This window comes from Sciurus carolinensis, chromosome 16 (assembly GCF_902686445.1).
Source record: "Sciurus carolinensis chromosome 16, mSciCar1.2, whole genome shotgun sequence".
NCBI lineage: Eukaryota > Metazoa > Chordata > Mammalia > Rodentia > Sciuridae > Sciurus > Sciurus carolinensis.
The window spans coordinates 10,894,640-10,922,326 of record NC_062228.1 but is presented as its reverse complement, the minus strand read 5'-3'; the positions used below and the strand labels follow the sequence as shown (position 1 = coordinate 10,922,326).

Below are 27,687 nucleotides of genomic sequence, written 5' to 3'. Positions count from 1 at the left end.
CCCTGGAAGTGTGTACATGTATGGGAAAATACCAGTTTCAAAGCATAAATTCAAAGAATTTTCACTTCATTAAACAAAAATCTATCCTGGTTGCTCCAAATCACAATCTTAAAATAATGAAAATACTTTTAGAATGAAGCTAGATTGCACAGCACCCATCAGGAATTTCAGCTATAGGGAATGATGAATGACAGTGTTCTGACATACAGTCCTGATAGATGCATCAGAATCACAAGCACGTGGCAGGTCATGTGTGTAATTATATGAATATTCTTGTTACATGTTCACCTGCTCATAAACAGATGGTGCCCCAGACCAGACTTCCCTGATGACCCGGCTTGGAAAAAAGGAATTACATCACTGACTGGAGAACCTCAAGGATATGTCTAGGCAGGTGACACACATGCTGAGCCCAGATGTGATTGCAAAGTCACTCCCACTGCCAGACAAGGAAACTTGTCTTGTGACCAATTCTCAGAGGAATTCTCCAAACCTAAGGATCACAATTCCTTGCCTCTGTCAGTTAAGGATAAGGGCTTTCTGTGATCAGTGATGTCACGCCACTCCAATGCATATTTGTCAATTCCACTATTATGTATAAAGCACCAATAAAAATAAATTTTAAAATGCATATTTGTTATATCTTACCCTAGATGTTTATTCAAATACTTATTCATGAATTAAGGAAGGAAATGGGATTTGTTTAAATCAATGTCTAGGTGCACTCTTCAGTGATGAATCTCCGGGTTGTCATCAGTACCCCTTCCCACACAGTGCCCACGAACTAGTCACCCCTAAATATTAAGCCCCCGACCTGTCATCAATCCAAACAATACTCCCCAAACTTTCAACGCCCTAAACATCTCTCCCTTGTTATGGACAGTCACTAGAAACCTCTTCTGTCATTACCCCAATACGCTGTCACCAAAGCCACGTACTTCCCCCAAGAACACTCCCTTCCATAAGCGCCCTATATTGTTAATCTTACTCTTCTCGGAACCCCACGGCCCCGAAACCTCCCCTTGCGGGTGTCTGCAGTATCCCTCACGCAAGCACCTGGTAGCCAACGTCGAGGTTTCACCTTCCCCGCCCCCGGCAGCTCCTCGGCCCCGCCCCTTGAGCGGGCCCCGCCCCCAGGCCCGGCGTCCGGGTGAGAGGCACCGGAAGCCCCGCCCGAACCGGTTGCTAGGCTCTGGCAACCGGAAGTCCCGCCTGCCGTGTATTCGCCGCCGTCGTTGTTGTTGTGGTCGGTTCGCTCAACTCCGCGGCTCCGAGAGCCGGGTCCATCCCCTTCCCGCCGCCGCCATGAAGTGGATGTTCAAGGAGGACCACTCGCTGGGTAAGCGGTCGGCTGCCCGCCCTGCCACCGGGGGCTGGAGCGGCGGGTGAGCCCCCTCCCCCACTCGGCCGCCCTGGGCCGGGGCGGGCGGGGCGGATGCCGCGCTTCGGGCTCGGGTCGCCAAGGCCTTGCCACCCCCCGGGCCCTTCACTGTCCGATTGCCACCTCCGCGGGTACTTCCGGGAACCCCGGGACGAAGGACTGCGGCCGGCCGTGGGGACGCCCGAACCAGGGCCCGGGGCGTGCATGGGTCGCGGCTGGGAAGGGCGGAGGAGGGGCTGCGGCCCAGGAATTGGGAACCGACCGGTCGGCCGGCAGGCGCGACGTCAGCTCGGTGTGTTTCTCTCACAGAACACAGATGCGTGGAATCCGCGAAGATCCGAGCGAAATATCCTGACCGGGTTCCAGTGAGTGTTTGGACCCTCCGCCCCCTCGTCCTGCTGTCACCTGTGTGGTCTAGGAGCCGTGATAGGGCTTTAGGCCGTTCAACAGTTGTTAACAAGTTGAGGTTCCAGTCCCTACAGCAGACCAGCCAGTCTGGGTCCGTACCGGTCCGGGCCAGGGAGTAAGGGGCTAGGGCTGGTGCTGTTCAGGTGCCTCAGTGCTGAATCTCCCGATCTAGGCCAGTGAGCTGTCTGCAGTCTCTGGGCTCCCTTGCCAATTATATAAGGAACGATGTTCTAGGACAGGGCAACAGGTCACTGCCACTTTTGGGAATGGTGGTGGAGACTGTCACTTTAGTCTTGGAAGTGATACTTTAGTCTCAGGACCTTCATCTTTAACTTTGAACTTCTACCTTTACTAGCTTCCTTTTCTTACTCTGACCCTGTCATCATGCCTGACCAAAAAAAAAAAAAAAAAAAAAAGGTCTGAAAATCTTTTCCCTTTAATGAATAATAAAAATGATCTGATATTTCATGGTGGGGGGTGGGGAGATAGTTTCTATTATCCTTATTGATTTTCGAGGGACATCATGGCCTGTTATTATGGCTCTTGCAAACGATTCCTTTGGAGAGGGAGGTAGAGGGACAAATTCAAAACCTGTTCAGAGAGAAGTAACAGGCCACATAAACAGCTTTATTCTTGTCTGGCTGGGATTGCCAAGCTTTGCTATAAGTCCATCCATTCTTGTTTCCTGTGTTCCTTGGGATCTTCTTTAGTATTGTGGGTTCATTCTAGGGTACTACAGTAAGAGGCCATTGATGAAATTTTCACCAGATTTTCTTGTGTCTGCCTGGATAAAAAAACTTAGTAGCTGTATTTCTCTTACAAATGCTGAGATCAGGGGTGAGAGAGATAATTGACCACAGAAAAGCACTCAAGGTTTCCCTATAACATATTTATATCAGATCTTAACCCCCAGAGTGTGGCTCATTAAGCCACGGCATATTTTCTCATGCTGTGCAGTTTCCCACCCACATCCCTGCCCACACTGTACATCAGCTCCCTGACAGTGTAAGGCTGGAGCCTCATTTAGGAAATCCAGTCTTGACCTCTCTTTACTTTCCCAGGTGATTGTGGAAAAAGTCTCTGGCTCTCAGATTGTTGACATTGACAAACGGAAGTACTTGGTTCCATCTGACATCACTGTGGCCCAGTTCATGTGGATCATAAGGAAAAGGATCCAGCTTCCTTCTGAAAAGGCTATCTTCCTGTTTGTGGATAAGACAGTCCCACAGTCCAGGTGAGATGTTTACTAGATGGGCTCTTTGGTATTAGACATCTCTTCGGCTGCTTATTGAACTCAAAACTTTGGAAGTCTGGAAACTGTAGGGGTCCTAACTCTGCAAATCTGAAGCTACAGCCACAGCTCCAGGAAGGTAATAAAGGGCTGCAATACATGTGAGTGAACTTTGGCTCAAGAAAATCAAACAAGACCTGGACTTAAACAAAAATGTTCTAGCTTTAGGTTCCCATACTCAGGTTAAGCCATAAATAGAACTGAGGCCTAAAATGAGGTTTTCTGTTAATGGTTCCTGAAATCAGCACTGTTGCTCTCCACTGGAAGCTTATGGGCCCTGCTGAGGCTCAGCTTACTGCATCATGCTTACTGCAAAAGTCTGCTCTTTCCCATTGTGAGAGTCAGTACCTGCCTGATCCTCAAGTCTGATAAAATGGCTGCTGTCCAGTTAAGGGCTGTGAAGTTCCTTTACAGACTTATACTATCTTTGTCAGCTTTCTTGTTGTGCTGCCTGTTGACACCTGAATCTAGACAGAAGCATTATAATTTCTCTCTTCATTGTAGTTTACAGTTCAACTTTAGTCCCCCATGGAAGGAGGAAAAATGAACAGGCTCAGTCTGAACCTTTGGTCAGTCCTTTCCTACTACTGATTGGGCACTTCTGAGCCCTGAACTAGATTCTGGCCCCCATATCTTCCCTCAGTGTAAATTCCTAGTCACATCTTAGTGACTCAAAGTAGGTTTCATGTTACCACCCAAAAGTAAACTTCAAAAAGCTAAGGTTTCATGCCTGTAATCCCAGTGACTTGAGAGGCTGAGACAGGGATCCCAAGTTCCATGCCAGCCTGGGCAACTTAGTGAGACACTGTCTCAAAGTAAAATAAGGAGAGCTAGGGATTTAGCTCAGTGGTGGAGCACTTGCCTAGCATGCATGAGACCCTGGGTTCAGACCCCAGTATTGACCACAGTCAGTCAGTCAACCAATAGCTAAGGTGTTCATCAGCCCCGGGAACTAGCCAGAATATGTTCCTTTGAAAATTCTTGAAGGCTCCAAAAGAGGCCTGAGCCAAATTCCAGACATTATTTCTATTAAGGTGGAAAACTCTGGCTATTTTTTGGTCTGACTGCTTCTTTCCCAATCTCTACCACCTCCACTTCCTGGTGTGTGTGAGCAGGGCAGGGAAGATGAAGACGCCTTTTTTTTTTTTTAGATGAAAACTTCTTAAGGCCACTGACCCACCTGAGGAGAGAGGCCAGAACCTGCTTATTAAGTGCCTTGGTCTGCCATTGCTGTAGCTCTAGAAGCTGTGGTGTTACTTCTAGCAGTGCTCTTGTCACTGTTGGGATCATGTAGCCTCTCTTCACAGGCCTCTGGGCAGTGTGTTAGCAGGGGAGGAGGACTTGGGCCCCTGAGGTCACTCTCAGCTTCCCTTAAATTGGTGGAGAAGGAAAATCTTTCATACTACCTGGAACTTTACAGAGCCTTGGTGATCCTGTTTCCTTCTTCCTGGAGGGTGGTGGTGGCTTAGTGGGAGGAAGTAGGTGACTAGGAACTATGGCATTGAGTTTATTTTTTTCCATACTGATCCTCTCATACTTCTTGAAGGAAATAAAGCAGGCTTTTGGTAACATTGTTTCTCTGATGGTGCCATGGTAATCTAGCAATTAAAATGACTGTAGATTTTATCATCTACCCCCTTTTTTTATTATCCCTGAGGTATAAATAGAATTGGAATTGAAAAGTGATTCTCAGGTCACAAGAGGTTGCTTCAGGGCCATTTTTTCTCCAAGCCCCATTTGCCTTTTCCGTCTGGGAGAATCCTCTCTAAAGTAGATTACATGTGACCCAAATCTGGATTTTTATTTGTAGTAGTGAGGATTGAACCCTTGAACCTAGAGTGCTCTACCACTGAGCTATACCCCCCAGTCCTTATGTTTTTATTTTTGTAAATTTTGAGACATGTTCTCACTAAGTTGCTGAGGCTGGCCTCAAACTTGAGATCCTGCCTCAGACTCTTGAGTTGCTGGAATTATAGGCACGCTCACCATGCCTAGCAACAAGTAGGAACTTTAGAACTCAAATCCTGACTCTTGAGGATGTAGAGAACATCAGCTAGGGCCCCTCTGCCCAGGTCTGTCGCACTTTTGGGCCCAGTTAATGATATCTTGCCCACAATTGATATAACCATTTGTTTTATTCTTTTTTTTTTTTTTTTTGTATTGGGAATTAAACCTAGGGGCACTTTATCACTCAGCTACATCTGCAGTTCTTTTACTTATTTTTTATTTTGAAACAAGGTCTTGCTAAGTTTTGCTTAGAGTCTTACTAAATTGCTGAGGCTGGCCTTGAACTTGTGATCCTATTGCCTCAGTCTCCCAGTCTAGGATTACAGGCCTGTGCCACCACACCCAGTTTATCTTGGAGTTTTATTCTTTTAAAACCAAATTTGTTTATAAACAAAAAAGGCATGCAGCACAGTCAGGTGTTATGCAAATATAATCACCCATAGCAACACAAACGAAAGTGCTACAGGGTCTCCTTAAAACTGATGTGTGACTCATCTTTACCATCTTCTTCCCAGAGCAGTTGAACGGCCTCTTTCATTCTTTTCCAGCTTCCTTGGGGAAGCTTGGAGTCTCCTTTAACCTTCACCCAGTGCTCACAGCCTGCAGAGAGTGGTTGGGGAAATCAGACCAGACAAAGGATGCATCTAGGCCTATCGGAGCTCTTCTTCCATAACTGACAGGTCTGCACAGGGATCACTTATGCCTGAGGCCGAAGAAGTAACTTCAGTTATTTTTGTGTTGAGGTTTCATTTTAGTTTAGAATAATTAGTGTTAAATATTGATTCTGGAAATAGAGACACAGGTATAGCCTTAAGAGTTTTACTTCCTTAATTCTTTCTGAATTCTTTAATTTTTAAAAAAATGGGGGAATCTTAATTGCATTTTTCACTTAGCAGTGGAAAGCTGAGTTTTCTGCTTAGGTACCTACATCAAGAATCAGGGCAAAAACAGAAGGGGAGCTAACTTGGTGCAGGCAGAACTGACAGAGAACATCAGTGAACAAGTTTTCCAGCCCTGGCCTTAGAGGGGAACCCAGATCTGGCAGTGGTCTTGGATCTTTCTTTAGAGCACAGACAGGAATCTTCTTAATTCCCTGTTTAAAATAGAAACAGAAATCTGTTATTAAATAATATATCTAAGATGTTATAATTTGCCATTGGGAAACTGGTACTGTTAAAGATGCTGGTGTTTTGTTGCTTCTCAGTCTTAAAGAGGTCTTAAAGGATGTGCTGTCTTATGGTGCATCCTTTATTTAGAAATGAGCTGAAATTAGCAATTTTGATCATTTCTGGGTAAATACTCTTCAAAAACAGGCTTTATTTCAGCAGTGGAATAAGGTTTCTTCATTTCAGAGAAAAAGTTGATAAACAGGAACAACCTATAGTTCTTTATAAATTAGAATCTTGGGAATCTTTCAAAGTGAAATATATACATTATCTATACACATATATACACATAATTATACACATATATACATATGTAAGTAATTAAAAAAATATATACATATATATATTGCTGGGGATTGAACCAGCAATTGCTTAAAGCCTTAAGTTGCTTAGGGCCTCACTAGGTCCCTGAGACTGGCTTTGAACTTGGAATCCTTCTGTCTCAGCCTCCCAAGTTGCTGGGATTATAGGCGTGTGCCACCACACTCAGCCTTTTTTTTTTTCTTTAATGTTTTATTTTAAGACAGGATCTCACTGAGTTGCCTCAGCAGGCCTTGAACTTGCCATCCTGCCTCAACCTCCTAAGTAGCTGGGATTTGCAGGTGTGTGCTACCATGCCCGGCCCTTCAGGGCCATATTAACTTTTCCATTTCAGCTAGTACCAGGTTCCATAGTAGTGGTCACTGTCCTCTTTCTTTACCCCATCCATCTTCCTACTGAGAGATAAGTCCAGGTCCAGTGGAAGCACAAGGACTCCACAGTAGATGGCTGGCCAGGTGTGCTTCTCAGTCCAGCCAGTTCATGAGTCAGGCTGAATCTCAACCTCCATGACCTGCTCTTGATCCAGGGTTGACAGTAGGTTTCACATGAATTCAGCACCCACAGAGTTCTAGGTCAGCCCCTCTCAATTCCTAGGGCTGTTAAGGAGCATAAAACTGTTTGAGGCTGGGGATGTTGCTTAGTGGTAGGGCGCTTGCCTAGCATGCATGAGGCCCTGAGTTCAATCCCTAGGACTGCAAAACAAAACAAAACAAATTTTGATGTTCACCCTCAGTAGCATGGCCATTTTGCCTTTTTTATTGCTTAATTCTTCTAGTGTAGAAGTGGTTTTGTCTGGGTCTGTGTGATCCTGAATAGAGGACTGGGGAACAGAGTTTAGGGAGCAATTTAGGTTCATCTCACTCAGTACTTCAGGGTCCTACCTAACCTTAGATTGACTGCACGTCTTACATTTGTCATCGTCTTTTCTCATTTCTTTCCTTATCAGACTCAGAAGGTGACAGTGCCTCTGATGCCCAGAGCAGCATCCTTCTCAGATGCATGTATGGAGTACTTGATGCCACAGCATTGGGTGTGCATGCTAGGGCCTGGAGGTCATCTTTGGGTGTCTTCTAAGCTGCCTCCCAGTAACTCAGGCAGGAAGCCTTGGAGTTCAGTGCTGCTTGTGAGATGGTCCACCATCTAGCCAGTGTGGGCAGCTTACCTAGACAAGTGCATTAGAGCTGCCTCTATGCTTCAGGGTCCTCGCCATTCCAGCAGTGGCCTTGCCTCAGGTTCAATCTCCAGTACTATTAAATAAACAAACAAATAATAAAAAACAAAAATATAGCGAATGTTACATCTACATTGTTAGTTCATATAAACCATAACTAACTGTATTCTGTTCCTTTTATGCCTGCTCAGTGTTTTGTGGCTCAGGCCTCTGGATTCTGAGAGGGGATCTCATTCTGAGAGGTTTATGGAATATATTCTAAACCACATATAGACTGCCTTCTGAGTAAGGTTACATTTTGCTCCCCAGCACTTCTACTTGAATGCACTTTTAATGGGTCTTAAAACAATTTTTTTTTTTTTTTTTAACTCATTTGTGGTCCAGCTCTTTTTTGGTTCTTGGCCAAGTTATTCTGACATTGCCTGAGTGTAGTCCACTCCCATAATGGCTATTTTCAAGTTATTTCACTGTATCAGGTGCTATAGCAGCCATTGAAGCCTCAAAATCAGGCAGTCATTTAGCACTGAGCACTGTTGGTTGTCAAATTCCTTGCCCTTCTATAACGACACAGTGCTGCTATCAACTCAGTAAAACTTCCACATGATTTTGTGTGACAGAAAAGAAGTGTTGAACTCTTCATTAGGCACAACCATTAGTTGTCAGCATCAAAAAAAAAAACCTAAGCGTTTCCTTCTTAGAGCCACAAGTTGATAAGAATGTTTCCTAGTTTTGTGACATGGTGTGCATTATTTTATCTCCCTGTGCCTTAGTTTTCTTATCTTAGAACTGTGAATTATGATAGCACTTGCTGCATAAGATTGTTGTGGGGATCAAAGGAGTTGACCTGTGTTATGTATTTAGAACGACACCTGGCACATGCTTGCTGTTATAACTAGGATTTTTATCAGCCTCTTATTGATTGGGCACCGCTTAAACAAACTGATAAACCCAAGTTTTACTTAAAAGACAATGGAATCTAAAAGCAGAAAGGAGAAAAACCACATTATTACAGGCCTCTATCCTGCCAAAAGTCAGGGCTGAGTCTCGGAACCTGCCTTAGTAGTGATTCCCACGGTAGTTGTTCACTGTGCGCAGCATAGAGAGTCTGCGGTAGGCCACTGGTATTTATGAAGCTCCTTTAGTATTTCTAAGTTAGCAGTGGAATTTAGAGTCATTGCACTAGGGCTTCTAACTTGCTGGGGAAAGAACAGAACTTGGTCTGTCAAATGGAACCAAACTTGACACAAGTGCCAGGGGATGGTTGTCTTTGAATTGCACAGTGTCTGCTAACTGTGTTGAAACACATTTGGTGGTGGCAGTAGTGAGTTGTTATTACCACAGGTCTCATTAGTGGCATCCTGAACACTGACCATGTGGTGTAAAGAGAGAAGTAGCTATAGTTGTTTTCCTAGTAGCCTTACCTTGAAGAGTCCCAAAGAAAACTGGGGTTTCTCTCCAGGCATTCTGTCACCTGGGCAAAAATCTTGGGAGGCTCAGCTGCATTTTCAAGCGCTTCTGCTGGTTGCTGGCTTTGTACTCACTTCCTGGTAACATGGGCTTTTAAAGATGAGCATCACCCCGCACCCACTAAAAGATAAATGTCTTTCTTCTCAGTCCTGGCTGCACAAGGACTCATCTTAGGCATTTAAAAACATGCTGATGCCTAGGTCCCTCCTGCAGAGAGTCTGACTTATTTGCCTGGGGTGGGGCCTGGGCAGGGAGATCTTTTTAAAGCTCCCCAATGATTCTGATGTGCAGTCAAGGTGGAGACTCAGCATGTAGCATTCTCATGAGCCAGGGTTCCTTCCTCTATGTACCTACCAAGTCCCTGCATGTTTTAGTGCATGCAGATCTCATACATGATTTGAAAATTTTCTAGTAGGTACAGTAAAGAAGTAAAAGCAGGTGAAAATTTTAATAATTTAAATATCTAAAATTTTATCCTTTCAACATGTAATCAAAATTGAGATTATTTCACGCTAAGTATTTGAAATCTTGTGTTTTACATTTCTGGTACATCCTAGCTCAGACAAGCCACGTTTCAATTGCTGAATGTAGTTAGGGGCTGCTGTATTGACAGCAGTGATATAGGACGTCTGTCACAGCAGACTCCTTGTTCCAGGGAGTTCTTATTTTAAAACTTCCATGTTAAGAGATCCTCATGGGGGTCACTATTCTTATAGTACAAGATGCTGACAACAGGCCATTTCATAGTCATAATCATCCACCCCACATCCTTAACTTAATCTTCTACCCACACAGCTGTCCTGAACTTAAAAATTTGTGCAGGAAGAATAGAAAAGGGAAAAAACAAAGATCCTTTTTTATAGATGTGACCTGTGTCTCTGTTCACCAGTTGGTCCCAGTCAGTCCACTAACAGCAGAGTAGCAGGCTGCCATTGCTTTACCAGGTTAAGACCCCGGACCATGCCACCCCCTACACCTGGTTTACATGTTGTGACTTGTCAAGGCTGTTGACCTCAAATGTCTGAAGTGAGCTTGCAGATGAGTGTCTTACTGTTCCTTCTAGTTATCCCATCATTCGTGGTCACACTACTGTTCAGCACATGTGTACAGCTCCTGCTCATCTCAGATAGTAGACACGTGGCCAGACCTTGCATGGTGGTGTGGGTGTTACTAGTCTCACTCTGGAGTTGGGACAACTCAGTTTTATGACAGAACTAGATTAGGTTTCCACTTCAGTCTGTTTTATGGTTTAGGGAAAGCCAGCTTTCCCACCCACACGTTTAGTTTAAAGAATCTCTTATTTCTGGAGGATTCTTTGGCACTTGGGCAGGCCTCTCTGGATCCTAGATACAGTGGAAACTTTTTGCAATATATGTGAGGGAAATAACTTTTCTTAGATGATGCTGATACAGAGATCTTGGGGTACAAGGGCTTTTGCTGGGAGCTTCCACGAGAGTAAACCCACTTGTATCTATAGTATTAAATCCAAATTATAAATCTTCAAAGAGCCCAATATACTTTTTCTTACCAGGGTCCTTTACCCCACAGGAATGGTCTTTAGGCTCTTAATTTTGCTTAGTTCCCCCCATCCCTTTCCCTTGGCATTTAAAAGGCATTCAGGTGCTAGCCAGCCTGAGCCCATTCAAGGAGCTGGCTTTTTTTTAAAGGACTTACTTAACATGGTTTGCTTCTGGACTGGAGGATGGAGAATTTAATTCTGGCTTTATCTGCAGATTCCTGATTTGTCTTAATCTTTTCATGGCTCCATTTCCCTTTCATAAAACAGATTGCAGGTCACAGCAGGTACTGATACCTGAATTTTTTTTTAATACCCACTACTAAGGATCAAGCCCCTTATCTTTGGGTTTTGCCCTCCTGATACCCAGACTCAATTTTCAATGATGATTTTTATTTTTCTCTTTCAAGCCTAACTATGGTACAGCTTTATGAGAAGGAAAAAGATGAAGATGGATTCTTGTATGTGGCCTACAGCGGAGAGAACACTTTCGGCTTCCAAGGGCCAGTGCTGGGCTAGGTGCACCGTTCCTGCTTGTGGATCTTGTAAATAGCCGGCCATTTTCAGTTGTACCAGAACCTCTTCACATAGAACTATTAGTGCATTTGTAACTGGATTTATTTCTTAATATATTGGAAGGTTTTGTTTCCTTAGACTAGTAAATTATCATACAGAGTTTTATTTTGAGTTTTTCTTTGTGCACTGTCCTCATGGCTATATTCTCCAGAGAACTTGTTCCTCTGGAAATCATATTTAATGAAGATATTTCCTTAATGAAGTGAGGTAGGTGTGGCATTAAAAGTGAAAGGGAAGGAAATGATGCATTTAATCTGGATTATGTTTGAAGTGTTAGATGGCTAAGTATTAAAAGCATCCAAATTAAATCCTTAGCAATCAGAACACTTGCTTCACTAGATTCTGCCAACTGCCAATCATGTTGGACTGAGCTAATCTGTTCCTCTTTCTGAAACTATTAAGGTAAACAATTAACAATAAAATTTCCTCTTATAAAGGCATTGCAGTGTGACCATGTCTTTTATTCACCTTCATTTGAATGGGTCAGAGAAATGGTGCCTACTTTTGCTAGGCTAGGAGAAGGGCTTATGGGGGCCATAGAAGCCCAGTCTGGAACTGGAAGCAGTGGTTGGGATCATAAAAGGGGAACTTTTTTAGACCAGTTAATGTATTCACATGGACAGGGCCACATAAAAAGGTACAGTTGCAAGGTCTTGTTCCCACCACTGTTTTCTGACCTCTGTCCCTTATGGGAAACTACTTTTTCTGACTTTTTACTGGCTTATTTCTTTTCGGTATTTATTTTTAGTAGTATAATTAAGTATGAATATATGTCCTTATTTTCCTTCTTACATTATACATATTTATAGACATTGCTTTTTTTTTTTTTTTTTCCCTGTCTCTTCAGTGCTAGGGTTCGAACCCAGGGCCTTATACATTCTAGGCAAGCACTCTACCACTGAGCTACATCCCTAGCTCTTTTTAAATTTTATTTTGAGACAGGTTCTCACTAAATTGCTGAGGTTGCCTCAGCATCCCAGATAGTGGGGATTATAGGCATGTGCTACCACTCCTGGCTAAATTGTTCATTTATTATTGTAGTTTGGTGATCTTTCCATATCAAACCGATAGGGAAATCTTTTTTTTTTTTTTTTCCTTAACATAGTTCTATTTTTTATTTTTTTCCACATTTACGTATGTCCTTTTAAATGTACCTGCATTCTTTAAGGTACTACTCTCCACTCCCTTCTTAAAATTCAATATTAGATTTTTCCAAGCCCTTGAGTTTCATAATTCTCACAAATTTGTAAAGATGTGTACCTGTATCAGGACACAAATGCATCTGAGAGGAAATGTTACTTCCCTAAATCTTCCCCAGATGGACTATTGGTGCTACAGCACTACATCTATCACCAAAATTAAAGAAACTAGGTATCACCCAGTGATGAAGAACATGTAGTTAAAACATGTTAAAATTATCTTGAACTTTCTAGTGGGGAAGAAATAAAGGCCTTTATTTTTATCTTTACTAAATTATATAAGCAGGTGGACAAAGCTCTCTCCTAAAGTCAGTTTTCAGTTGGGATCAGAAGAAACAGTCTTCACTTGTTATAAGACTTTTTTTTTTTTTAGTCTTTCCCAAACCTGACCAAATAAAATTTATGTTCCTTTTTGCCGGTAGTTTCAAGCTAGCAGCAGGTAGAAACTGACCTCAGAGAGAACAACTTAAAGGGAAGGAATGAACTCTGCACTACACTAAGTAATCTTTTTGCAGTCACATACACCTAGCTCAAACTGGCCTAAGCAGCAAAAAGGCAGTTTATTACTTCAGCTGTCACAGGGATGGTTCACTGGCTTTAGGCATAGCCAGAACTAGGGATCAAGTGATAATATCAAAAACGCCATTTCTTGTTTTTTGTTTCTTCTGTATTAACTTCATTCTCAGGCAGATTCCCTCTGTGTGATGGCAGATGGCCTCATAGCTTGGCAGCTCCATTGAGGGAAGAGCATTTCTTGAGACAGCCCTAACAAAAGTTCCCTGGAAGAGCCAGGTACAGCGGAATGTGCCTGTAGTACCAGCTACTTGGGAGGCTGAAGCAGGAGTATTGCTCTCCTTAGCCATGTGAACAGAGTAGGATTATACAGAAATGAGAAGAGGTGGCTTTCCAAACACGTTTTGAGCTATTTCTGTTTTACGACCACAAAACCACAAATGCAACTGAGAAACAATAGCTAGAGAGGAGGGGGAAAAAAAAAGGTGTCAATAAAGCCAACTGAATTTTTCTTTTTTTAAATCTATAGATAGCCTTAGCTGAGCACCCACCTGATACTAGATGATTTACATTATCACAGTCTTCAAAAAGCCCTCATTGGATAGTATTGTTTTCACAGCCACACTGCTGCAAGTGGCAAAACTGCCACCAAATGAGATTTAAGAAGAAAGACATAGGCAGCAAGCATTTCTGTTTTCTATTTACAATGTACCTTGTTTGGACTACCAGTTCTGCCTGGGCAGGGCTGGTGGGTAGGAATGATGACCTCTCCTTAACCATGTGGACAGAACGGGCGTAAGGGGAAGAAAGCACTGCCCTGCCCTGCAGCTTACAGCCCAGTGAGAAGCCAACATGGGACAAGTGATTTCAGGCCAGTGCTGTCGGTGCTGTGGAGTGGAAGACATGCGGATAGGCGGGAACAGGTATGAGCTACAAGATAAACCACTGAGAAATAGAGCTCTGGCATATCAATCGATAAAGGTCAATTTGTCCATCTTGCCTTTAAAATGTTGGGTCTGGGTGCAGGTTTTTTTGTTGTTTTTTGTTTTGTTTTGTTTGCAGTGCTGGCAATCAAACCCAGGGCTTCATGAATGCTAGGCTAATGTGCTCTTCCACTGAGCTACACCCCAGCCCCACTGGGTGAAGGTCTGAAAGGTACGGAAAGCATCTACTTTCTCCCTAACCCTAGTCTTTAAAGATACTAGTCTTGTAAGATTTTGCAGATGAATTTTATTAAATTATAAGGAACTTCTTTTGTAAACTCAGAGATAAGAAAAAGGTAATAATCACATTCATTTGAGACATCTTAATGCTTAAAACATTATAAAAACAATGAAAGAGAAAAATTATAGATTGATTTCATTATGGACAGAAAAATCCTAAATAAAATGTTAGTAAATAAAATTCATAAGTGTATTAAATAAGCCATGACCAAGTAGGACTTAAGAATGGATAATATAGTTCATTATTACATCTGTTAATAAAATATACCCCACTGACAAGAAAAACTCCTTTGTTTTTGGTACTAGGGACTGAACTCAGGGGGTGCTTAAACACTGAGGCACATCCCCTTTTTATTATTTTTTTATTTTTTGGTACCAGGGATTGAACTCAGGGGCATTCAACCACTGAGTCACATTCCAGTCCTATTTTGTATTTTATTTAGAGACAGGGTCTCACTGAGTGGCTTAGCACCTCATTTTTGCTGAGGCTGGCTTTGAACTTGCAATCCTCCTATCTCAGCCTCACAAGTTGCTGGGATCACAAGAGTGCACCACCATGCCTGACTTCATCACTTTATGGATTAAGAAAAAGCACCTGGGCCAGTGGAATATGCCTGTAATTCCAGTGACTTGGGATGAGGCTGAGAAAAGAAGATCCCAAGTTCCAGGCCAGCCTCAACAACTTGGGTAAAAGCCTGTCTCAAAAAATAAAAAGGTCTGGGGATGTAGCTCAGTGGTAGAGCACCACTGGGTTCGATCTCTAGCATCACTCACATACACACAAGATGGAGCAGTAGAAACAACTCAAAATTCGTTCATAATTTTAAAAAATCCTTTTAGCAAATTAAGACAACTTCCCTTGATAAAGGGAATTCATAAAAAATCTATAGCAGAAAGGCTGTAAAACTGGTTAAGTAAGACTGTGCAGTGTGCTGAATTAGGATAGACAACATGCATAGAACAGAACCCAGAACCTGGAAAGATCTGTGTGTAAAACATGTCAAAAGGGGGATGGCAAACCAGTAGGACCATGAAGCAGTCAACAAATGTAAATGACACTGTGACACTTATATGGTAAAATTTTAGAGGCAGGCATATCAACAGGAATAGGAAAAGTCTGAAGAGTGATCTTTATAGTATGTGAGTCATATCTCAATAAAGCTGTTTTAAAAAGTCTGCAATCACTGGGCATGGCGGCACACACATGTATAATCTCAGGGACTCCAGAGGCTGAGACAGGAGGATTACAAGTTTGAGGCTACCCTCAGCAATTTAGTGAGACCATTTCTCAGAAAGGCCTACGAATGTAGCTTAGTGGTAAAAGTGCCCCTGGGTTCAAACCCAAATATCAGAAAAAAAAAAAAAAAAAAAAAAAAAAAAAAAAGCCTGCTATCACTTCTAGTCGTCATTGTTCTGGCAGTAGAACCAATAAAAGAAGGAAAAGTAAGTGAAAGTGATACATATTCGCAATGGAACATTACTCAGCCATAAAGAAGAATGAAATTATGGCATTTGCCGATACATGGATGGAACTGGAGGCTATTAAGTTGCTGAGTGAAGTAAGCCAATCCCCCAAAACCAAAGACCTAATGTTCTCTCTGATGAGCAGATGCTGATTCACAATAGGTGGGGGGTGGGGTGGAGGAGGGTGTAGGTTCAACAAATTGGACAAGGGGAATAGGGGAAAGAGAGGGGGATGGGGATGGAAAAGAGAATGAATTGGACATAACTTGCTTATGTTCATATATGAATCAGTGCAACTCTACATCATGTACAACCACGAGAATGGGAAGTTATACTCCACGTATGTATGATATGTCAAAATACATTCTACTGTCATGTATAACTAAAAAGAACAAAAAAAGCTAATAAAAGTCATAAGAATTTAAATGAAGATCACACCCTAATTACATACAATGATTGTCTATATAGAAATATTCAAGAGAATTTATAAAAATAAGAATAAAGTTGCAACTAAACAGACATGTCTCAAAAGAATAAATGTCAGCAAATACATGAAAAAAGTTCAATGTCTCTAGCAATTAAAGAAATGAAATGAAAATTCTATCTCACTCCAGGCAAAATAGCAATTATTAAGAATATAAGTAACAATGTTGGCGAAGATTGGGGAAAAGGATACAGTACACTCATACGCAGTTAGTGGGGCTGCAGATCAGTGCAATAACTCTGGAAAGCAGTATGGAAATTCTTTAAAAAAAAAAAAACTAGGAATAGAACCACCATTTGACCCAGTTATCCCATTCGTTGGTATATCCAAAGGATTTAAAATCAGCATACTACAGTGATGCAGTCACATCAGTGTTTATAGCAGCTCAATTCACAATAGCCAAGTTATGGATCCAACCTTCAACAGATGAACAGATAAAGAAAATGTGGTATGTATACACAATGGAGTATTACTCAGTCATAAAGATGAATTCTTTGGGGCTGGGATTGTGGCTCACTGGCAGAGCGCTTGCCTAGCATGTATGAGGCACTGGGTTCGATTCTCAGCCCTACATACAAATAAATAAATATTAACAAACAACTAATAAAAATGTCAAAAAAAGAATGTCTTTATTACATTTGCCAGTAAAGGGATGGATCTGGAGACAATCATGCTAAGTGAAATAAGCCAATCCCTAAAAACCAAAGGTCAGTTGTTTTCTCTCACATATGGAAGCTAACCCACAATAAGGGGACGGGGAGAATAAAAGTTCAAAGGGGAATGAAGGAATGCAAGGAGATGGGAAAAGGAAAGACAGTGGAATGAAATCTGACATAATTTTTCTGTGTATATATATGACTATGCCACAATGAATCTCACCATCATGTACATACATAAGAAACTAATTAAAAAAATAACTATGGGTAAATGGCAGAAAGATCAACAGAGGAAAGGGAGCAGGGGGTGGGGGGAGGGAACAGGAAGGAGAGGTACTGGGGACTGAATTAGAACAAGATGAATTCCATGCTTTTATAATTATGTCAGAATGGATTCTTCTAAAGAGAACCAATAAAAAAATAATGTTAAAATGGCTGCTGGATATGAGATCAGTTATGTGTATTTTAGTGTGTGTGTAGGGCTGGGATCGAATCCAGGTCCTGTACGTGCTAAGCACTCTGCCCTGAACTGCATCCCCAGGCCATACTTACTGGTATCGGTGTTTTTACTACCAGTTATAACCAAGACCCTCAGGGAGAAAGTGAAAGGACGTAAAAATGACCTAAATAAAAGGAGAGATGTAACAACATACCACATTCAAGGATGAGAACACCCCGTATTGTAAAGATGTATATTGTCTCCAGATTATCACTTTAATGCCATTTCAATAAAAATCCCAGTTTTTAAAAAAGCTCGCAAATAATAAAAAATTCATGTGGAAGAAGCCAAAGGCCAAGAATAACCAAAAATGTGTTAAAGAAGCTGGGGAGACTTGTCTTACTAGATAGCATGACAGTATTGTGAATAGTAGTAATTAAGACATTATCATATGATATAACTAAAACAGCGAACACAACAGACACAGACCTATATTTAAAATATAATAGCAGTAGCTGGGCATGGTGGCACATGCGGGCAATCCCCATGACTTGGGAGGCTGAGGCAGAAGGATCACAAGTTTGAGGCCAGCCTCAGCAACACAGCAAGACCATGCCTGGGGATGTTGATCAGTGGTTAAGCATCCCTGGGTGCAATCCCTTACAAAAAAGAAAAAGAAAATATACGTATATACATCTATATGACAGTGACATGAAAATGGGAAATGATGAAAGTCGACTCATATTCCGTAATTGGTTGTATATATGAAAAAACAGATTCTTATTTATACAACACATACATTCTAGGTGCATTAAAGATCTAAATCAAGAAAAAAATTAGAATAACTATGACCTTGGAGGAGGGAGGGAGACTTTTGTAAGAAACAAAGATACAAGCTATCAAGAATAAGACAAGTAAATTTAAGTACATTAAAATGGAAAACTTCAGAAAAAAAAAAAGGAAAACTTCTATACAGCAAATGACATCATGAACAAAATTAATAGAAGTTATAGATGGGGTGAAAATATTTGCAACAGATATAGTCAAGAAAGAATTGGTATCCAGAATAAATAACTCTTAGAACTAATAAGACGAGCCAGTAAAAAAGTAGGCAAAAATAGGAAAAAATGTCCTCAGCTACCCTACCCTCAAGGTCACCGTACACTGTACGCACCGGCTCTCGAATGTGCCACTCGCAGGCTACAGTGTGAACAGTACCTCCTGGAATTGTGTTGTACACAGCCTACACTAGGTGGTTGGTAAAAAGGCAAAGGGAAGCACAGTCTGGAATTTAACTTTACAGTCACCAAACTGGCCAAAATTAAAATTTCCACATGTAAAATGTTGGGGATGTGAAGCATCTGGAATTCTCATACACTCTATTTAAGTGTATGATACCACTGCATTGGAAAGCAAGTTGCAAATATCTGCTAGAGTTGAATATGTATATAATCCATGGCCTATCAAATTCCATTTCTGTATATATAATTCTAGAAATATCATCTCACAAATGCAAGAAATGTACAAGAATTAACACTGCAAGCTCATTTTTATGGCCAAAAACAAAAAACAAACAAATTTGGAAACAAATTAAATGTCCATCAACAGGAAAACAGAGATAGTAAGTGTCATACCCATACAAAGGAATACTATACAGCAGTTCAAATGAATGAACAAGAGCTACAAATATGAACATAAACCTCTAAGTTTCCAGTGCTGACTGACGAAAGAAGCAAGACTCAGAAGTTTGAAAATGTGCAAAAAGAATTATATATATTGCTTACTGATACAAACTTATGTAATAAAAGTATAAACTGTATAAAGGAATGAAACACTAAAGTCAGGAATGGTGGTTATTGCATGAAGGGAGGGAAATGGGGTCAGTGACGGGTGAGTGTGGGGTTTTAAATATAGCTAGTCATGTTTTAGTTCTCCTGAAAGTAAAAACCTGAAGCAAAAATAGTTCACTGGTGATGGGTATTTATTATTTTTACTTTGATATTTACAATATTTCATAACTTTTTTTGATTTAAGGTACAACAGTGAGAACAGAGATAGGCCTCACCTCAGAGGAGAGAGTGCAGATGCCTTTATTTCCCCTTCACTACTCAGCGCAGGAGAGGCTGGCTTCCAGATACGTCACTTCTCTGCCCCTGTGTTTGCCAGGGTCACCAAAATAATCTTGTCTCCATTGGACACTTTTAAAGGCTCTTATCTTCCTTGCCCTTCTTTTAACAGTCTACACTTCATGTTTAATTCTTTTAAAAATTTAACCCAGGAATGCCCTACAACTGAGCTACACCTTCAGCCCTTTTTTATTTTGAAACAGGGTCTCCCTAAGTTGCTGAGGGTGGCCTCAAACTTCGGTCCTCCTGCCTCAGCCTTCTGAGTCACTGGATTTCAGGCGTGTGCCATGCACTGGTGTGATACTCTGCACCTGAGCCGCCTCCCTCCTTGAAGCTCCTAACTGGCTTAGTCCTGGTCCCTCCAGCCTCTCCACAGTCACACTCAGCCCTGTTTCTCTACCTGCCCCTGAACTTCCATGACCCCAGGGCTCCAGCCTCAGTCCAGAGGATCCCCTCTCTTCTCATTCTACATATTCTCTCTGGATGATTCCATCCTGACCCCTATCCTCGATGACCTATAAACAGTCCAGCGTCTCGATCTTCATCTCCAGTCACCTCTTTGTCCTGAGCTCCAAACAGCACCTCCAGATGCCCACGGAAGGCCCTCATCCTTAGATTCACAGAGGTCTCAGAAAGTGAGCATGGCCCCTGCTTGCATCCCCTGCCCCCCTCCCAGACCAGCACCCCTTCCTGGCTCCCTTTTCCTGATACACATGCCACCCTCCATTCCCTCACCCACGCAGTAACCTGGAAGCCGTCCTTCATACTTGCTGCAGTTTGGATCTGGACTGTCCCTTAAAGTCTCATCCGTTGAAGGTTTGCTTCCCAATGCAGTCATGTTCAGAGGCTGGGCCTTCGGGAAGGTGACTGGATCCTTGGGTGGCATTACTGGGAGGTGGTAGAAACCATAGGAGGGTGGCCTGCTGGGAGGAGTTGGTCACTGGGGACACACCCTAGGAGGGTGCTGTGCCTCCTCCAGCACCCTCTGCCTTAATGCTCTTCCTCAGCTCCAGCCCAAAGCTATGGACCTAGCCGACCAGGGACTGAAACCTCTGAAAGCACAGACCAGAATAAATCTTTCCTCCGCTGTTATTTTTCTCTGGTATTTTGTCACAGCGGTGAAAAGCCGAGGAACACAGTACTCCCTCATCCTTGTCGCTAATCGCACAGCCTCACACCTCACAGCCTCTGTGAATTCCTTGTCAGCCCCTCCCTTGGGCTACTCAAACCTCTGTTGTCTGGGTCTCATCATTTCTCTTCAAACTGCTGCAGTGACCCCTCAACTGTGACCCCCTTCGCCACTGTTCCTCTTCCCGCAGTCCGTCCTCTTTGCTGCAGAGGAGATCGAGCTTCCCAAATGCAACTTCCATCCTATGACCCTTTTCCCAGAATCTGAAGTGCTGCGTCATTGGGACAAACCATTCTTCAAGGACATAAAATTCTCCCCCTACGCCCCAAGTGCTTTGTCAGCTCCATCCCAAGCTCTCCAGGCTTTGTCAGCCTGGCCACCAACTCTCACCTTTAGCTTTGCATATGATGTTTCGAGGCCACAAATACCCTTCCTGCAAAACTGTCCCCAAATCTACCATCATTCTTTTTGTTTGCTGACCCCTGGTCCTCCCCACTTCCTACTCTTGCAAGGAGAAAGTGGAAGGAGGAGAATGAACTCACTCTTCATTAGACTGAATTGTAGAAAAGTTTTAAAAGCACAACTGATTCCTTTTCATCTTTATTTCTTAGGGAGGAAAAACAAGGGAAAACAGTCTTAGCAGCTGACACGGAGGCAAAGCCACACTTTACGCCTCTGTGATCAGTGGCTTTGTTGCCCCTCCTCAGCCCTGGAGACGGGCTGCTGCTTCCAGATGTGGGAGGCAGCGCTACATGGAAGCCAATGTGCACACGCCTGGCGTGTTCAATGGGCCTCTCCTGAGGACAGTCTCTTACATTTATTAGCAAAAGCTCTCAGAAGTCAGGACTAGCAAGTTGGAGTCACTTCTGAGCTGGAGGGGCAGTCCTAGGCTGGAGTTCCATATGCTAATCACTGTCAGCGTGGAAGACACCCTCCTCATCCCTGCAACCCCACTGCCAAGTGTGTGGTGGCACCCCATATCAAAGATGAGGGCACAGACATCTGAGAACAGTTACCTACCAGAGAGCAAGTGGCAACCAGTGATCCTACAGCCACAGTTCAAACTCAAGTCTAATCCAAAACCCATCTTTGCTCTGCTAGATCAGATGGCTGAACTAAAGGCCTGTGTTTGTATGTAATTCAAAGAAATGCACACAAAAATCCTATTTTCTTGTTGAGTGCAGTGGTACATGCCTGTAATCCCAGCTACTCAGGAGGCTGAGGCAGGAGGATTGCAAGTTCATGACCAGCCTGGGTAACTTAGTGAGACCCTGTCTCACTAATTATAAATTATAAATTTTATAATTAAATTATAAAAGGAAAAAAAAAAAAAAAAAGAGGACTGGGATAGAGCTCAGTGGTAGAGTGACCCTGGATTCAATCACCAGTACCACACCCTGCACTCCAGAATCCCATTTTCTTGCTTCTCCTGAAAAAATTCTTAGGATCTGGCAACAATTAGCTGGAACAAACAAAAACAAAACAACAACAAAATCTCCTCTTTGAACAAGGAATATACTTCCCAGTTAATTCCACTTGCTTTCTTTTTCTCTTTATTTTTTTCTTTCTTTTTTGGTAATAGGGGTTTAATGCAAAGGCAATTTACCACTAAGCCACATCCTTACCACATCCTTAGCTCTTTTTTATTTTGAAACATGGTCTTGCTAAGTTGCTAAGGGCCTTGCAAAATTGCTGAGGCTGGCCTTGAACTTGTGATTCTCCTGTTTCAGCCTCCTGAGCCTCCATGCCTGGCTCCACTTTCTACTCCTGAAAAATATCTGGGTTTATGGCTCCTGTACCACAATATTTACACATAATCATTTGTTTTAGGACAGAATTTCACCAAAGGATATGCAAACAAAATAGTAACCCACGTTTGGGCTGCTTCAACAAAACATCATAAACTAGACAGCTCAAACAACTACATCTCACAGTGCTGGAGGTTGGGAAGTCTAAGATTAAGGTAGCAGATTTGGTGTCTGAGGGCCCAGTTCCTGATTCTTAGATGGTCATCTTCTCGCTGTGTCCTCGTAAGGCAGAAGAGGCAGGGAATCACCTTGGGGTCCCTTTTAAAGGCACTAATTCCATTCACGAGGGCTCTGCCCAACCACTCCTGATACCACTGCACTGGGAGTTGGGATTTCAACATACACATTTTGGGGGCACACAAGCCTTCAGACCATGGCAACTCACATAGGGCAGGGAGCCAGGTGCGCCATCTGCCTGCTTTGACACAGGTGGGTGGGCACGGTTGGAGCCCTTTAGACTGTGCTGCCACTCCTTCACCCCGGGTGTCCAGCTGGTTTCTCAGCCCAGCAGTTACCGACATGCTAGGACAGAAGGACATTCTTAGTGGCACTGGATAAGCTGAGGAACAAATACAGCATGAAAATAGCAGCTGGAGGTGGAAACGGTCCACAAGAGGCAAAAATAAGAAAGGGAAGCTGATGGAACCTGGGTGGGAGGGGTTCGTGAGAGGTATTTTGGCAGGGGCAGGGCCCGAAACTTACATCAAAAAGGGCTCTTTTCTGTCTCTTAATTAACAAAATCGAATTCAGAGCAAACAGGGGCAAACTAGATTGAGCACACATCTATTGTTGGGTAAAGCTTAGGCTGCTGGCCGTGCCATTTCTCAGAGATTTCCTGAGAGGTTGCACATAAAGCTCTGTTGTTGAACTGAAGACAGATGCTGGGAAGGGGCTCTGTGATCCTGCTCCGTTGTCAGGTCGGTTTCACCACCAAGGGGCCCACCGTACCTCTCCCGCGGAGACTCTGCTGGGTTTCAATGCGCTTTTCATTCTCTTGGCTGCCCGAGTAAGTGGCCATCACTGTTTCCATTGTGAGCTCTTCCCCTTCGGGAATGAGCCCAAGTCCAGGGAACACGTGCTCGAGGCCAATTATTTGGCAGCCCCAGTTCCCTCTTGGAATGATTTTCTGCCTCTGCCTTTTTTCCCACAGAGACATTTTGCTACATTTGGACTCTGAAAAGCAGTGAACAGGGTTAGTTCTAGAAGCTGATTCCTATTCCTGCTGGTTCATCTGGACAAGTGGCAAAATGTCCATATCCAAATTCAGAGCCTGGGTTACTAGACTAAAAGTTTTTCCATTTATCCCATGTCACCAATATGACTAGGTAGGTAGAATTCCTGAAAGTTTTTCTTTGCATTATATGTCCAATTAAGGATTTTTATGAATATCTAAAAAGAACAAATTTAAAAGGGGGAAAACCAAGTGTGTATATATATATATATATATATATATATATTTTTTTTTTTTTTTTTTTTTTTTTTTTTTTTTTGCAGTGCTGGGGATTGAACCCAGGGCCTTGTGCTTGTGAGAAGCACTCTACCAACTGAGCTATTTCCCAGCCCAAGAATTTTTATGATAGCCGGGTGTGGTGTCTCATGCATTTAACCTCAGGTACTCAGGAGACTGAGGCAGGAGGATTGCAATTTTGAGTAAGGCCAGACTGAACAACCTAGCAGACTCTGCTTCAATTAAAAAAAAACAAAAAAATGAAAAAACAAAACAACAACAACAAAAAACAATGCTGGGGATGTAACTTAGTGGTAGAAAGCTTGCCTAGCACATGCAAGGCCCTGGGCTTAATCCCTAGTATCATTAAAAAAATAATGATAATAATAAGCAATCTTATTATAATACAGTTGAAAAAAAAAAGCTAGCATCCTAATTCCTGGGATTTCATTTTGTCAGAAGTCAGATATTAAATACCTTCCCCACATCCACATAGGAAGTTGATGGCAGACTCAACAGAATACAATTATTTCAATATCCAGACCCAAGTTACTCAACTGTACCAAGTAACCGATAAGGACTTTTTTTTTTTCCTTTTAAATTGAGGTAAAATTACACACAAAAAGTATAGCCCTTAATAAGATAAATGAATATTTATACCCAAGTAATCAACACTGCAATTTAAAGGGCATGTTTCCATCATCTAGAGAGTTCTGTTGTGTCACCCTCTGCTACTCCCTCCCCAACGAGGCACCAACCACTGCTCGGATTTTATCCCCTTCCATTAGTTTTGGGCACCAGGTTTTGCTTTGTTTTCTCCTGGGGATCAAATCCAGGGCCTCCCATGTGCTAGGCAGGCGCTCTGCCATGAGCTACACCCCCAGCCTCTGGGGTCCTAGATTTAGGAAATAAAAGTCAAATTTCAATGACTGCCTGATGCCCTGAAGTGTCTCCTGGAAGAACGTTCCTCTCACCTTTGGGATCACAGGTAATGCTTAATATTTGCTTTGGATCCATCTTGATAGCCTTAGAGGAAGTCAGTCTTAGCCTCATATAGACAGAATTTGGCTTAAACGGATTCATGTGCCTAGGATGTGAGGGCCAACTATGATTCCTTAATATGAACGATAAAAACCCTTCTTTCTGGAAAATAAAGATTCTTTCTCCAAAATATCTGCCTCCTTGGCTCGTTTTTCAGCCATTCCTTCTGGAAAACTGGCTTGGTTTCCATGTGAAGAGTTGCCTAAGCCCTTGAAAGGCTGCACATATACATTAACTTTCCATTTGGAAGCCACTTCCTAATTTCAATGACTTTTGGGCCGCACTGGCACTTGCCAGGACAGCTCCGGCTTTCTCACCATCTCAGGAAGGTTGTGGTACTTGACAAGATAATTAACTGGTCAGAAAGAGACGTGGGTTTTAGAAACTGGAAAACTTTGGCTGAGGCTTGCTTGGAACATTGTCTTAAGAGCCAAAAATGTTGTCAAGGTCCAGGGGGAGGCAGCTGTCCAGCGGCCACGGGCACCACCCAATCAGACAGGACCTGCGTTTCTTCTGCCAGAGGCACTGGCGGCCAGAGCGGCCCATTTCCTCCACAGCAGCTTAGTTTCCCCAGACAGTGAGCTCATGCTTGGCGCTGATGAACTCCATTAAAAAAAGCATTTAACCCCAAGTTTTGTGGCAGAAATGACTACATGAAATATATACACAAAACCGTTAAAATCAAACCAAGTTTAAGAAAATTCTAAGGAAAAGATACAGAGTCTTAACATTAGAACCTACTTATGAACCCAGGACAAAGCAGCAGTCAGGTTGAAAGTGTGATATTCCCTGACAGAGCCAAACCGAAGAAGGCATTTTGTTGTTTGGTTAGTAAGGAGACAATTTTGTGCCAGGCACAGTGGCATACACCTATACGCCTAGAGACTTGGGAGGATGAGGCAGGAAGATCCAAGTTTGAGTCCAGCCTGGGCAACTCAGTGAGATTCTGTCTTAAAATAAAATTTAAAAAGGGCTGGGGCTGTAGCTCAGCAGTAGAGCACCCCTGATTCAATCCCCAGTACAAAATAAATAAATAAATTAATTAATAAATAAAGGCAATTCTGTGGAATTACAAGCACAACTGCTTAAAGCATGCTGTGAGATCTCCCAACACTATATAACATTCTGGAGACTATTTGGTGTTTTTGGGTTTTTTTTGTTTTGTTTTGTTCTGTTTTTTGGTATCAGGGACTGAACCCAGAGGTGCTTAACCACTGAGCAACATCCCCAGCCCTTTTTTTTGAGGCAGGGTCTTGCTAAGTTGCTTAGGGCCTCACTAAGTTGCTAAGGCTGACTGTGAACTTGTGATCCTTCTGCCTCAGCCTTCCAAGTCACTGGGATTATAGGTGTGTGTCACCATGCCCAATTTTTTTGGTGTCTATAGTTTAAAATACAGAAACCTTTATTAATTTAAAAGATTTATTAGTCTGGGGGTATAGCTCAGTGGTAGAGCATTTGCCTACTGTGAATGAGAGGCCCTGGATTTGATTCCCCAGTTCTGGGAAAAAAAAAAAAAAAAAAAAAAAAAGAAAGAAAGAAAAATTAAGAAGGAACTTCATTCTGTGTATTTACCAGATTACACAGGATTGTATTTACTTTGAATTTTATGATACTCATTTGGTAAGTGTATCCGTAGCTCACCTGTTGCTATGGGGTGAACAACATTGAAATGTGTGGATGGTATTTGATTGTGAGCTGGCTTTTGGATTAGCCAAGTTTCTGAACTGACTAGAGTTCTTATTTATTCGTTATATCAGCTTCAACTAAGTAGCAAAACTGCCTGAAAGTGTCTTAGGATGTTTACTGAACATAACAAGCATTCACCCGAGCCCTGATGGATCACTCAGCTTTTGTCTGGGTCTAAGAGCTGAGTGACCCATCAGGGCTCAGGGATGAATGCCTGATCCATCACAGTCAGCAGGTCAGATTTACCCTCAGAATGGCATCCATTCTGCTTGTGAGCTGGCTGTGCTCTGTACCACACTACAATGCAAACAGGCCCAGAGAACAGAGAATGCTATCTCTTCTTCTTTCTATAAGGAATCAAAATTTAGCTTAATTATTCTATTTTTGTGGCACTGGGGATCAAACCAGAACCTAAGGAATACTAAGCATATGTTCTACCACTGAGCTCCATTCCCCAAACTCAAAATAATAGGCACTGTGTTGGGGCCGGAGATGTGGTTCAGTAGTAGAGCATTTGCCTGGTATATCTGAGATTCTGGGCTCTACTTGCCAGCACCACAATCATTCAATCAATGGAACAGGCATTACATTAACATGGTTTAAAATTTTTAAAATAACAAAATATAAAGAATACTCAGTGTAAATTCTCCCTCCCACTCCTGGGTCCCAGTCACTTCCTTCCTGTTCTCAAAATCCCTGTTTGATGGTTGGTTTCTTCTGTTTATTCAGATATTTTATCACATATGAGCAAAATAGAAATCTTTACCTTTCATCTTATGTAAAAATAGAAATGTCATGTTGTAATGCTGTTTTGTACTCATAATATTTAGAAATAAAACAAGGGTGATATCATTTTTTTTATTTTTTGGTACTGGGAATTGAACCCAAGGACAGTTTACCAATGAGCTACATCCCTAGTCCTTTTTTTAAATTTTGAGACAGGGCCTCCCTAAATTGCTGAGGCTGGCTTTGAACTTGCAATCCTCCTACCTCAGCCTGCTGAGTTGCTGGGATTACAGGCATGTGCCACTGTATCTGGTAATATATTTAAATGAAGTAAAATCACATATTCATTCAAGTTTTTAACTAGCAATTTCACTTCTAAGAATCTATCCAAAGGACACAGTGGCAAAATTACAAATTGTTGTGTAGGCTATTCATAGAACAT

At 42.3% G+C, this 27,687-nt stretch overlaps 2 protein-coding genes across 2 annotated transcripts in view; one reads left to right on the top strand and one right to left on the bottom strand.

The window, feature by feature from the left end:
* The first annotated feature begins 1,191 nt into the window (after positions 1-1,191).
* Gabarapl2 (GABA type A receptor associated protein like 2) lies at positions 1,192-11,744 on the top strand. Its single transcript, XM_047527824.1, has 4 exons — positions 1,192-1,339; positions 1,691-1,746; positions 2,851-3,023; positions 11,139-11,744. The coding sequence occupies exons 1-4, from the start codon at positions 1,306-1,308 to the stop codon at positions 11,245-11,247; spliced, it is 372 nt and encodes a 123-aa protein (XP_047383780.1). The 5' UTR covers positions 1,192-1,305; the 3' UTR covers positions 11,248-11,744.
* Adat1 (adenosine deaminase tRNA specific 1) overlaps positions 5,417-27,687 on the bottom strand; it is a 54,009-nt gene continuing 31,738 nt past the window's right edge. The window contains exons 11-12 of the transcript XR_007105363.1: positions 7,737-7,821; positions 5,417-6,180 (exon numbers count right to left, since the gene is read on the bottom strand). The gene's annotated coding sequence lies outside the window, so the exon portion shown is untranslated. The remainder of the gene's footprint in view (positions 6,181-7,736; positions 7,822-27,687) is intronic.

What these genes read in the sequence shown, in the direction of transcription:
- Gabarapl2 (XM_047527824.1), top strand. Translation starts at nt 1,306, where the DNA reads ATGAAGTGGATGTTCAAGGAGGACCACTCGCTGG. An exon ending in CAAGGAGGACCACTCGCTGG is followed by an intron (nt 1,340 to 1,690) that starts GTAAGCGGTCGG and finishes TTTCTCTCACAG; the next exon opens with AACACAGATGCGTGGAATCC. An exon ending in AAGACAGTCCCACAGTCCAG is followed by an intron (nt 3,024 to 11,138) that starts GTGAGATGTTTA and finishes TTCTCTTTCAAG; the next exon opens with CCTAACTATGGTACAGCTTT.